Source organism: Dipodomys spectabilis, unplaced genomic scaffold (assembly GCF_019054845.1).
Source record: "Dipodomys spectabilis isolate Male_0828 unplaced genomic scaffold, ASM1905484v1 ptg000440l, whole genome shotgun sequence".
NCBI lineage: Eukaryota > Metazoa > Chordata > Mammalia > Rodentia > Heteromyidae > Dipodomys > Dipodomys spectabilis.
In genome coordinates, this window is record NW_024871117.1 from 3,109,147 (window position 1) to 3,123,086 (window position 13,940).

The 13,940-nt window shown below is 35.8% G+C and overlaps 1 protein-coding gene across 1 annotated transcript in view; it reads left to right on the forward strand.

Moving 5' to 3' along the window:
• The window catches only part of LOC122097927 (cadherin-12-like), a gene marked incomplete at its 3' end in the record, with an annotated part of 204,401 nt that overhangs the window by 59,247 nt on the left and 131,214 nt on the right, over positions 1–13,940 (forward strand). The window contains exon 2 of the mRNA XM_042668503.1: positions 10,142–10,436. Coding sequence (XP_042524437.1) covers positions 10,142–10,436 — 295 coding nt within the window. The remainder of the gene's footprint in view (positions 1–10,141; positions 10,437–13,940) is intronic.

Here is a 13,940-nt window from a genome sequence, read left to right on the forward strand (position 1 = left end):
TATGATGTAGAGGCAAACATTACACATTAGTTATGGGCCCATTCATAAAAGTTAGTCACCTTGTTGCTGGCATATAAATAAATAAAAAGATAAAGCATTTTAAGATCTGTGAATCAGGATTCTAAACCAGGAGATCAATATCAGGTTACAATATCAGGTTATAATAGTGTGGCTTCTCTTCTTTGAAATAGGAAGCTTTCAGCACCTTGTCGGTGATGTGTGCAGTTAATGAGATTGGTGGTGTTTCTGTAACATAAGAATAAGGATAGGTGAAAATCAATTAAAAAAAAACACCTTCCAAAAGGAAATCACAGAAAACCCATGATTCAATTAAAAGTTCAGCAATCTATCTATGTAGTGTTTTTCATATACATATACATATATATAAAGACATATATAGCAACTATATATCATGTATTATTCTATGACAGAACAAAAATATTGATATTATGATAAATGTTGAAAAAAGAATGTTTTCAAAAGCATTTTTAGCATCCACTGATAGATAAAAGTTGGAAATCACAGTTATTACTATGGATTCTCTAGAGAAATAAAAACAATAATATGTTTACAGATGTAATATGGTTGTTTAATGAGACATGACCCTTGACACATGGAACTCCTCAATGTTAAAAATGGTTTACTGACCCAGCAGAATGATGGTGAAGAATGGAGATGACCAGAAGATGAACAGGCTCAAAACCTGGGAATGACTGATGATTCAGTTCAACATACAAAGGCAGATAACACACACACACACACACACACACACACACACACACACGACATACCAATGTTCCATCCTGATGGTACCCAGTCATGAAATGGTCTCCCTTACTGAATGGTCAGTGTGGTTCTAATCTGTCTCTCAACTCATTTAGATATCTCCTACTCATAAAAGAGAAAGTGACATCAAATTATTTCGACTACGTAAGTGCTCTTAAAAGCAATCTCTTCATGCACCATCTCAAAGACACACTGGTATGTTATTGGACAAAATATCTGGTAACCAAGTTGTCTAAATAATTAGACATGTATCCTTAACCTTAACCCTCAGAGATTACTTTAAAATCACACATTCAATTTCTAGGCATAAGTGTGTGTGTGTGTATGTGTGTGTGTGTGTGTGTGTGTGTGTGTGTGTGAGAGAGAGAGAGAGAGAGAGAGAGAGAGAAAAGTGTGTGTGTGTTTATAGCTTATATATACACATACGTCTTAAAAGTCTAGGTTCACAAATAAAATATGAGTTTTCTTTATTTTACACTTGAATTTATTATTTTTTAAATATGTTTTTAGTGTAAAAATACTATGCAGAGGTGTTATAGTTACATGTGTAAGGTAATGAGTACATTTCCTATTGAACAATGTTACCTCCTCCTCTGTTTTTCGACTACTGTCCCTTCCTTTCCACCTCCCCAAATACTCCCCTTCCTCTCCCACCGAAGTTGTAAAGTTTGTTTTCAATATAATGTCTTGTACATCTCAAAATTGGGTCAACCTGTATCCTTATTAAAGCGTTTTGCTCAGCTTTTCTAGCCATAAAAGAAATACAAATCAAAACAAAATTGCAGTATGGAGGTTCCTCAAAACACTCCAAATAGAGCTCCTCTATGAATCAGCAATCCCACTTTTGGGCATTTAGCCAAACGATCACAAGACCATACCACAGCTACCAGCACAGCTATGTTTACTGCAGCATTATTTACCATAGCTAAGATATGGAACCAACCCAGATGCCCCTCAGTAGATGAATGGATCAAGAAAATATGATATATATATATATATATATATATATATATATATATGGTATATATATGCCTCCATCAGAAAGAATGACATTGCCCCATTTGTTAGGAAATGGAAAGACTTGGAAAAATTATATTAAGTAAAGTAAGCCAGGCCCAGAGAAACATAGGTCCCATGGTTTCCCTTATTTGCAATAACTAGTATATGTCTGAGACAGGCAGAAAAGGTCAGATAAGTTAATGTTAGGGAAATGATCCCCAAGGTAAGTATTCAAATGTTTTTTTTTTCTTTCATGCAATTGTTTCTAAAATTTATAAGATGGTTTCTATGGTGCTTTGTATGTCCCTCCCCCATGCTATAACCCCTGCTTTCACTGTATTTGATGTTGGTATATTTTGTGGAGGGGAAGGGAAAAAACAAATCATTTATATAGGGATATAGATGGACCCATTGCAGTAATGAGATGTACAATTATGTCGAAAAACGAACTTTACAACTTTGTTGGGGGGAGGGGTGATGGGAAGGGATGGGGAGGGAAACAAAGAGGAGGCAACAATGCTTGATAAGAATTGTACTCATTATCTTGTCCTCATTATCTTGTACCCCTCTGTACGGTATCTTCACAATAAAAACAACAACAACAACATTGAGATTCTACCTCACTCCAGTTAGAATGCCTATAAGAACTATAATAACAATAGATGCTGGAGGGGATGTGACCAGAAGGGAACCCTACTGCATTGTTGGAGGGAATGTAAACTTGTTTAAACACTTTGGAAAGCAGTATAGAGGTTCCTCAAAAGACTCCACATAGAACTCCTCTATGACCCAGCAATTCCACTTTTGGGTATTTACCCAAACTAACACAAAAAAGGTCATACTAAAGCTACCAGCACAACTATGTTTATTGCAGCATTATTTACCATAGTTAAGATATTGAACCAACCCAGATGCCCCTCAGTAGATGAATGGATCAAGAAAGTGTGGCATACACACACACACACACACACACAATGGAATTCCACTCCATCAGAAAGAATGACAGTGCTCTATTTGTTAGGAAATGGAAAGACTTGGAAAAAATCATATTAAGTGAAGTAAGCCATGAGCAAAGAAACATAGTTGCCATGGTTTCCTTTATTTGCAATAACTAGCATATGTCTAGAACAAGCAGGAAAGTTCAAAAGCTATGAATTTGCTTATCTTGCTCTCCATTATCTCCAGCTTTATTTATTTTCCCTTATGACTAAATAATATTCCACTGTTTGCATGGAAGGCTACTTTTGAAATATGAAAAAGAGCTATACAAGTGTTTGTTTACTTCAATAATATCTGCATGCCCCAAAAATGATGAAAACCATTGGTACAATAAATATAGCCTAAAGGAAGTGAATGACAGGAGGGTAAATTAGGCTGAGTTGGGCTTGATTATCAATGGGAGGAAGGTAAATAGCATGAACAAAGATAAATAGACTTGAGTGTAAGCATCTTTGAAAATGGAACCGTGAAAGCTGACAAAATTGTTTCATGAAAGAAGGAGTGAAGACAGAGGATGTGATGTTGATCAGGTACAGTTTGTGTAAATACCACACTGAAAGATCTCTAGTACAATTGATAGCTACTAAAAATAAATGTAATTTTTAAAGTTCTGAAAACTTTGAATAGAATCTGTGATGGAAGGTGGAAGGAAAAAATAGAGAAGTCATGTGGTAAAGTGTATAGGTGATAATTCTGCAAGGTAAGGATATGAAGAACCACAGATATAGTCCATGGTTAAATTGTATTTAGGAATAGACATAAATATGCTTTTTATAATAGTGTTTCATTGATAACCTAATTTAAGTACTATATAAGCCATTGTAAATACAAGGAAGTAGTTATTTGCAAGTAGACAGCATTCACATTGATAAAGATGTAGCAGAATACTTCATCATTAATATTCATATGAATGTATACATATAGATGTATATGTATATGCATATATATATATATATATGAAAAATGATGAAAACCCAATGCAGTTTTCATCAAGTTACCAGAAAAGGGAAATTTGCACTGGAAGTTTGTCAACATTTACATATTTGTTACCTAGAAATTCTACCTTTTTCTCCAATTAAAATGACTGTGAATCACATAAAATGTAATGAATTTAAATTTATTTCTATGAACCATATTCAAAATACTACCTTTCTCAACAAAGGGGAAACACATAGTGTGGTAGAATTCATTTTCAGCAAATGCTCCATTTTAAAAGTAACGGAATTGATATTTTCTCCCAGTTTTCTCATTTTTCCCTAACCTAGTGTCCTGAGGAACCACATTGCACTTTCCCAAAATCCCAGTGCATTCATGATTATCACAGAGTATATGGCCATGAAGAAAGGGAAATACAAGGAAAGGGCTTGGCCAACCAAGGAGTAATTTATAACTGAGCAGCCTTTTAAAACACAGAGACTAAGGAATAAAGATGATTTCAAAGGCAAAAGAATATAAAAGCCATACGTTGCTAAGTTATTTACATGTTTTGATATGCATTTTTCAGGTTTTTTAATCCTCCATATCCTAACCATTCTGATTACTCGATAGGAAGCATATCTGGTAACTCTCTAGAGGAGATATCCTCCATCTCACTCCAATAAACACACCGAGTATTGCCAGTGTTAATGCAGGTGCACTTCTATACCATGCCTATCTATTCTCCTGCAAAAGTGCGCATATATGCACATGGCTCAATAGTAGAACTGTGAGCCAGGCACCCATGGCTCACTCCTCTAATTCTAGCTACTAAGGAGGCTGAGATCTGAAGATCACGGTTCAAAGCCAGCCCTGGCAGGAAAGTCCTTGAAACTCTTATCTCAGATAAACCACCAGAAAAAAGGAAGTGGCGCTGTTGCTCAAGTTTAGAGCACTCTCCTTGAGCTGAAGAGCACAGAGAGAGTGTCCATGCCCAGAGTTCAAGCCCCAGGACTGACCAAAAAATAAAAAATAAATTAAAAAAAAGAACTTGTGAAATACAATATCCTTTGTTACCCAGGAAAACACTTTTTTTTTAATAAAGTAAGAGTTTTTACTTTGCTCATGTAACTGTAACCCATCTGTACAGTATTTTCAAAATAAAAAAAACTTATAAAAAATAAATAAAAACAAAAATGAAAGTGTTCTCCCCACACCCAGCCTATGCTGCATCTCTCCTGCCTTGGCACGTGACTAATGAAAATAAATCTCTGCAGAAATAATAATCTCAAAAGTTTCCATTATATGTGTGCCTTCCGACTCACAGAAAATAAGAACAAAATCCTGTTTTGTACCACAGTATCTGGAACATAAGCAGAAAGATGTCAGTGAACATTTAACAGTACATTAGCTTTGTCAAATCTCTGGGATGTTGAGATTCAAGATCTGCTCTCTGGGAGCTCATCTGTATGAACTTTTTTTTAAGCCTCCTTTGGCATCTGATTTTTCACACGCCATCTGAGATGACTTGGAACACATCAGAAAATAACACCATCACTTCCACAGAGCAACTGTTGGACAGTGCCTATTTCCACATTTATCATTTATGGAACTCTGTTTCTGCAAATTTTATTTTAAGTGACAATACTCTAAAAAAATGATATTATTGGAGTGGGCTATAAATGCAGTCAGCACCAGCTCAGAATCAGCTTATTTTTAATACTCGGAATAACACATATTACTTGCAGTTAAAATTGTTATGAATAAAAATGCATTTATTTTTATAGATGTATGGTTTTTATATATGCATGACCTAAAGTGACTATGTAAAGTGAAGCACATATTTTTTTACAGTTAACACCACCTAAAGAGGAGAGAAGGCCTATGAATAGCTCTTCCTTACTTCTCCCTCCTTTATGCAAATGAGATGTAGAAATAACTTCATAGGCTAAACTAAGCCTAAAATTATCAATGAGAGGCTTGAGAAAGCAAAATTTATTGATAGAGATTATTCTTCTTCTTATCATTACCTTTAAGTAGTTGTACAAAGGCACTGAGACTTAAGAAAGCAGTTTATGAATAGAATGTATGTTGGTCAACATTAGGCCTTTCAACAGTCTCTCCTCCCCACCCCTCCACCCACACTTCTTAATTGGGTAGGATATACATTCAGTTCTTTACCACATTTGCCCCCTCTTCTCCTCCTCATTCATCTAGTCCTTCCCCTTCAAGTTTCAACCACAAATCACATTTGTGGTTTAAAAGTTGCTGTTTTCACAGAAACTAAATACCAGAAAACATACAAACACAAACATTCACATAAAAAAAAAAATCAAAAGAGTCAAACTCAAAAATTAAAACCAGGTAGTAAAACAAGACAAAACAAAAATAAAATGTTTTAACTAACTTAATCTAAGGGGCTGTCTGCATCTATTGTTTCCTTTGAAACGATCAAGTGACATAATTTTAATAAATGTATAGACAGGTAAATAGGACTATACCTGGCAAAGGTAGCTCTAAAATTCACCTACTATTCCTGGTTCTTAGGAGGACCACATGTAGCTACACATTTGGAATATTAAGGAACATAATAAGTTTTAGTAATCCAAATCCTTTATGTAAGGATTAGGAGTTGCAGGAAGTAATGACCACATGAATTCTCCCAGCTCAAAAAGTTTATGTGCTAAATTCTGGATCTGGAAATCCCATTTCATACATGGGGATTAGGAAATGCTTTTTTTAACATATTTTATCCTATTACACTGCATATAATTCAAAGTATTTCAAATAGTATATATTTATATGAATATACAAATGTGTAGACAGATAAGAATATATATTTAAATGTGTATAAAATAGATTTGTACATTTTAAGAAAATATAAAACAGAACATATTTCTATGTTTTTACCTTTTAGAATTCAATTCATATATATATATATATATATATATATATATATACATAACTGAAATAAATTTAATAAAAAGATATCCCTGGATAGGTGTTGATGATATTTTTCATCTTACATTTTACTATTCTCTATTTCAATTATTTTTATTTCTAACTAAAAGTTTAAAGTGTCCAATATCAGAATATCAGGGTATTATCATTTTTATAACATCAGAAGTAATATTGACAGGGCATTTGTTCTTTAGGTAAGTCACATATGACAGCCAATTAGCATTAAATGACTAATTTTAAATATTGTCTGACAAATCTGGATGTTGCATGGGACTTCTTTTAATATATTAACATGTGATCAAAAACTATAAAGGCTCTAATCCTTTTGAGATTTGTACAATTATTAATTTTTAGTTAAAATTTCTAACACACTGAAGAATTATTTTACAAGAAGAGTTATTAGCATGCATTAATTATACTAGGAAATTTCACTGTGATGAATTCATAGATAGTTCCAAAAATACATTCTGCATTTTTTAATGACTTCATACCCTTGATTATATTTCCTTATCCTCCTTCCTCTTTCTGTTGAGTCTCTGTTGGTCAATTCACCATTAACATACATATTAAATCTGAAGTTTTATCTCTGTAAAGCCCATTTTTAAATTGGAAAGAAAGAAGGTAAGTTTAAAAAGAAGCAGAAATTTAATTTTCTTTGTATATGTGATAGGGCTAATAACAATTTTGATTTTACCTAAGGACATTTTATTTAGCAGCTAGACTTGCATCTCATTGTGAAAACCCACTTAGAATTTTCACTCAGTTCCCAAAATATCAGAGAATATATTTGAGCCATTGGCAAAATGAGTCTGGTTTATAAAGTCATTTCTCTTGCATCGAGCTTTTAGCTGTCTTATATCTAGACGAATATGAAAGCAAAAGCAATATGTACTGCATAGCATATTTTTAATAGTATGGTTGAAATTTGTAATTTGAAATCCCTAAGTTCAAAGAACATTTATCTAGAGCTTGATTTTACACTTGAAGTTCCTTTGCTTCAGAGAAGCTTGAAATAAATACACAGGAAAAATACTACCTTGAGCCATCTATAACAATTTTTCATTTATTTAAATAAAAATATATAAAATGTCTAAATAACAATCAAAATCATATGACATCTTATTTTTGCTTTATGCTTTTATTTATGGCCCTTGACAAGGTAAAAGTCTTCATATTCATAGCTTCATATAAATATTCTTCAAGAGAACATTTAAAAATAAATTCAAACTTACAATTGATACATTTATCAAAAAATAACACTAATTAAAATATTTTACTGAATACAGGCCAAAATGTTGAATTTGAATAGTTGCAGTATAGACAAAGTTGAGCACATTTAGTGTGCATTTATCTTTGGAAATTGTTAGGACTGATATTCAGAAATATTATTTGTAACAATTTATTTTAGTACATTTTAAATTTATTTTGTGAGTTGAACCAATTTATAAAAAGGCATCTGATAAAAGTTTTTCAAGGAAATTGTCTTTGCATGCAAATTATAAATCATCACAAATGGCTATGATCAATATAAAAGTTGAATAATTTTCCTCTGACTCATCTATTCACTGAAATGAACTTTAAACCTAAAACAAAATGAACTCATGTCTACAAATTAAAGATCTAAGTTAGATTATGATATTTCATCTCTCAATATGAAAGTTGAATATGGTTCCTCTGAATAATCTATTTCTCTATTCACTGAACTGAACTTTAAACTTAAGACAAAATAAACTAATTTATCTAAACCAAAGAGCAGAAGTAGGTTAAGATATTTTATCTATTTCCTAATAAATTTTTAATAAGAATACACATATGCAATTAAAATCATACTATCTTATAAAATACATGTCATATCCTTACATATATATACACTCATATAAAACTTGTGATATCATTACATATAAATATGCATTTAGTATGATAGTGCATATTATCAGTTATTCTATGATAATTTATGTATCTGAAAAATTATGTTTTTTTCTATTTATTCTTAAATTACACTTTGAGCAACAGTGACTTACTCTATCTTAAGGATAATATTTTTTCTCTTAGTATAGTCACTCATATGTACCTAATTCCTTGGTGTAATATAACGAACAATATATGTGTTCAATTCTAAACAAAACTAACAAAATTCAAGTTTTTCCTATATTATAAAGAATAATTTTTTCTCTATATGGAATAAATTAGAAGCTTCTTATCTTTGACTTTGCAAAGACAATCACAGATTATACCAATCAAACTCATCTTCAACAACTCATTCTAGCACATTCTGCTAAAACAGGATGCTCTCCTTTATTCAGCTGGAAGATATCTCTTTCAGGGGTTAAAGGCTCAGTGTGTTCTTATAATATTTTTCTTACTTAAAAATATAGAAGCCCCTAATCCTCAATCACTTTAATAGTTATGCAAAAGGAGCTGCCATTGAACACAGTAGTTTATGAATATAATGCGTCTTGATCAATGTCACCCCTTTCAACATTCTCACCAGTCCTTTGCCTACCCACCCTTTCTGTCACTCTTGCTATTTTTGTCAGATATACATTGAATTCTTTACTGAATTCTCCCCCGTTCCCTTTTTCATTTGTCTACTCCTTGCCCCTTGGTATCACTTCACTACTTTCAAGTTCTCCCTTCTTGGTATTTATTTCATTGAAATTTGTAAGCAATTACAGTATTTGAGTTCTCCCTTGAATCTACCATATTTCTGCTAATACACTTGTCTAGATTTGCATATAACCCAACATACTTATTTACAATTTTAAATCTAAGTATCTTCCACATATAAGGGAATACTTGAATCCTATGTCTCTCCGGCCCTGACTTATACTTACCATAATTTTTTTTTACAGGACTTTCCATTTCCTTATAGTGGATGCGTAAAATTCCGTTCTGCATGTATACCACATTTTCTTGATACATTCATTCACTGAAAGCTATCAAGATGGATTCCATACCTTTCTTATAGTATACTGAGTTGAAGTCTTTGTTCTGCATGAGCTAATTATGAATTGTTTGTTTAAAAACAATATCTATACTTAAGATGTGTGCCATTTTTTTATGAAAAATATCACCAAAAGGCTAAAAAATTATTGAATTTTTTTCAAAATTATCTTTCTTCTAATGATTGCATCTAGAGCTTGTATTTCCCTCATGCATTAAGAAATAAGATAGACAGAAGAATCCATGAGCAATTGCTTAGCTTCTTGAGGAGGTAAGAAAATGAAAAGTAAATGGCAGAAAGTATAAGTGTATGTGTTAATCACTGTACATCTTTTCAAACATCCTGTGATTAATTTTTATAATTAAAAATTAGATGAAAGCATGAAAAAAAACCTCAAAGTTCAACATTATTCTCTGAAAAAGTATAGTGTAAATATGACTTCAAAAATAAGGAAGCATTTATTTAATAATCTCCTCCTCTTTCTCCCCATCCCCCTCCCCTCTACCCTTTCCCACTTCCTCCTTCTCTTCCCCAAAGCTCCACTCTGACTTGGACAAAGGAGAGGGCACTGTTAAGTACACCCTCTCAGGAGACGGTGCTGGCACTGTTTTTACCATCGATGAGACCACAGGGGACATTCATGCAATAAGGAGCCTGGACAGAGAAGAAAAACCTTTCTACACACTTCGTGCTCAGGCTGTGGACATAGAAACGAGGAAGCCTTTGGAGCCAGAATCAGAATTCATCATCAAAGTGCAAGACATCAATGACAATGAGCCGAAGTTTCTGGATGGCCCTTACATTGCTAGTGTTCCAGAAATGTCTCCTGTGGGTGAGTAGAAAAAACAAGATTCTGTCTGAATGAGATGAGGGCCTAGCCACACGTTGATATATGATTGTCGATATAAACATATTACTCATGCTAAAAGCTATATTGCTCTTCAACTAATGGATATGTTCATTTATTTTCTCAATGTCTAATTTTTCTACTTCCTCATATGGATAGTCATCACAATATCACATTCTATACCAATTTTCAAGCTAGTTGGTTTGTTTGAACTCATGGTATCACTTTATATTTTATATGTAAAATTAGTTTTAGATTAAAATTATTTGTCATTTGCGGCGAACGCCTTCTCGGCCAGCGAGGAAGAACGACCACCACACCAGGAGTCTTCTCAGATCACACTTTATTGGAGAGCCTTTTAGTTGAAGGGAGAGCTTGAGCGCAAGAGAGCGAGCAAGGAAATGCAGCCGCTTATATAGGGTTTGGAACACGGGTCGCTTCAGGATTGGCTGTCCGCCTTCTACCGTCACCAGGTGCCACGGGATTGGCTCAGGATTTACAATGATGGCGCATGCGCAAAGCTAGGGACCCGCAGCTCCGCCAAGCACTTGCCTAATATGGAGTCATTTACCTCTAAGCTGAAAGGAAGTGGGCGCCATCTTGTAATGGCGTTTGTCCCGGCTCCCTGCAGTTCCCCCTTTTTGTTTTGGTAACAGGTAAGAGTAGAGGTCGGGCCTCTGCCTCAAAAATAGGACCTTGCACTGGCCTTCGCCTGGGGGGCGCCTTCCCCAGTGACGACCAGGCCCGTCCGATGCCTTTTTTGCAGAGGTGGGACCTTGGGCATCAACCCACTTGCAGCCCAACGTGCTCTTCTTGAGAGGAAAATTCTTGTCAAGTGCAGTGCACTTGCCTTGCACCCTGTTCCAAGTTATCAGTCACATACCCATCCCGGTGCAATGGGATCCCCAGATCCCTCGGGGTGCTAGGGCTATGCGAAATGATAAGGCTTAATGACCTCTCAGGGCCGACAGCCAAATTTGGGGTGAGGATCCACTCTCCAAAGCGGCTAGTGCTTGCGAAATAACAACTTTGTCCCTACTGGTTTGGGCTCGAAGGCGACAGACCAACCATAGGCAGACCAAGCATCCGCCCAAGCAGCAAGCTAAAAATAAACCCCACCCCCACCCATTCCTTGAACCAGGAAACAGCGGAGGAAATCCAGGACTGGAGCCCCTCCACAAATCCGGGATCCATTTGCGTGGAATTGACAGTCACAATGGCAATCCGCAAAAAGGCGGGCATCATGCCTAACTGGCATCGGCCTCGGGAACACCGATAGGATCCCCCATCGTAGCTCTCCTTGACTGTGATAGGTCTTGACCATCAATAATATTATCACGCTCAACGCCTTCTTGATCATCCTGTTTTTCGTCCTGAGTTTCCTTGACCAATCTTGTTAGCCGAGTTGGGACCCAATGTGGTGTTTCTTGATCCTGTGGAAAAACACAAACAGCTCCCCTGGATCTCGTAATAGCCGGATCCGGTCCATACCATTTGTTATCAATGACATCCTTCCACATAACCATGTCTTTATTGTCTGTAGAGTCTCTTGTCACATGCCGGTCTGCTGCAGACTGGTCTTTATCATTTAAAATTAAAAAATTGAGGGTAAAGAGCGCAAGGGAAAGTCTTTCCCTGGGGGACGCTGACTCAGCAATTCCCCCTTTTTGTTTTTGAAGCATTTCTTTTATGCTTCTATTGGCTCTTTCCACTATACCTTGTCCTTGAGGATTATAAGGCAACCCGGTAGTGTGGGCAACTTGCAGTTGTGCACAAAAGGCACGAAAACCCTGGGAAGTATAAGCAGGGCCATTATCTGTCTTAAGTCTAAGGGGCTTTCCCCAAGCTGCCCAAGCTTCCAAGCAGTGTATTTTAACGTGAGACACCTTTTCTCCTGCCAAAGGTGTGGCATGAATGACACCAGAAAAGGTGTCCACAGACACATGCAAATATTTTAACTTACCAAATTCTGTCAAATGAGTAACATCCATTTGCCATAAGGCGTTAGGTCTCAACCCCCTGGGGTTTACCCCCACATGGGGAGGATGAAGAAAGGTAACACAAGATTTACAGGCTTTAACAATTTTCCTAGCTACATGTCTGGGCAAATTATATCTTTTCCTAAGGGTATTTGCAGGCACATGATACAACCTATGAAAATCCTCTGCCAATTTTACAGGATCAGCAGCGACCAGAGCCACAGCCCGAGTTGCTTGATCCACTAAGTCATTACACTTTGCCATTGGGCCCGGCAACATAGAGTGAGCACGAATATGTCCAATATAAAAAGGGTGTTTTCTGTCTAAAATAAGGGATTGAATCTGTAGCAAAACATTAGAAATTGTACTAGCCTGTTTAATTGAAGCAGCAACTTCAAGGGAAGCAACAGCATTTACTACATATAGTGAATCAGAAAATAAATTAATAGGTTGATCAAATCTTTTAAAAACTTCAAGCACAATTAAACATTCAACAGCCTGTGGGACGTTTGGCCGAAAATTAAAGACCACCGGCTGTCGGCGTCCTTGAACAAGGAAGGCACCTTGTCCAGATTTTGATCCATCCGTAAAAATGGTTAAAGCATCAGCCAAGGGTTTCTTTAAAGTAACAACAGGAAAATATATTAAATCTTTTTTAACTATGGCAAGCAAAGGATGTTTAGGATAATGATTATCAATAATATTGGGGAATGAGCAAACAAGAATCGCCCACATATCCACTGTAGCGGCCAAAATCTCAACTTGCTCACGGGTATATGGAATGATTAATTTATCTGGGATCTTTGCAAAGTGCATCAAACAATACTTTATGCCCAAAAGTGCTTGTTTAGCCACTAATTCAGGAAAATATTGGACTGTCTTTGTTCCCACCGAGTTGCCATGAAGCCACCACAAGGGGCCATTTTGCCAAAGAACCCCCGTGGGATAATTTTTCGTTTTTAATATACATAAATCGATAGGTAATTTTAAATCAACCCGTGAAAGTTGAGCCCTAGACAAAGCTGCCTCAACCTTTTGTAGGGAATTTAGTGCTAAAGGTGTCAGGGACCTAGAGGAGGTGACTTCAGGGTCACCCTCCAAAATGGCAAACAAAGGTAACAACTCTGACCGAGGGAGATTAAGAAATCCCCTTATCCAATTAATGTCTCCGGCCAATTGCTGAAAATCATTAAGTGTTTTAAGGTGATCAGTTCGAATAAAGAGCTTTTGCGGCTTAATCTCATTGGGAGAAACAATGGTTCCCAGAAATTGAACAACACTAGTCTGTTGAACCTTTCCAGGGGCAATTATCAATCCCTTCTCAGCTAAGGTCTTTGTTATCTGCCCAAATACTTTATGAAGAGTCTCTTTTGAAGGAGCAGCCAACAAGATATCATCCATATAATGGATAATCCGTACCTTTGGGAAGTTTTTTCTAACAGGGGCCAACACAGCTCCTACAAACAATTGACAAATTGTTGGGCTATTAGCCATCCCCTGAGGGAGAACC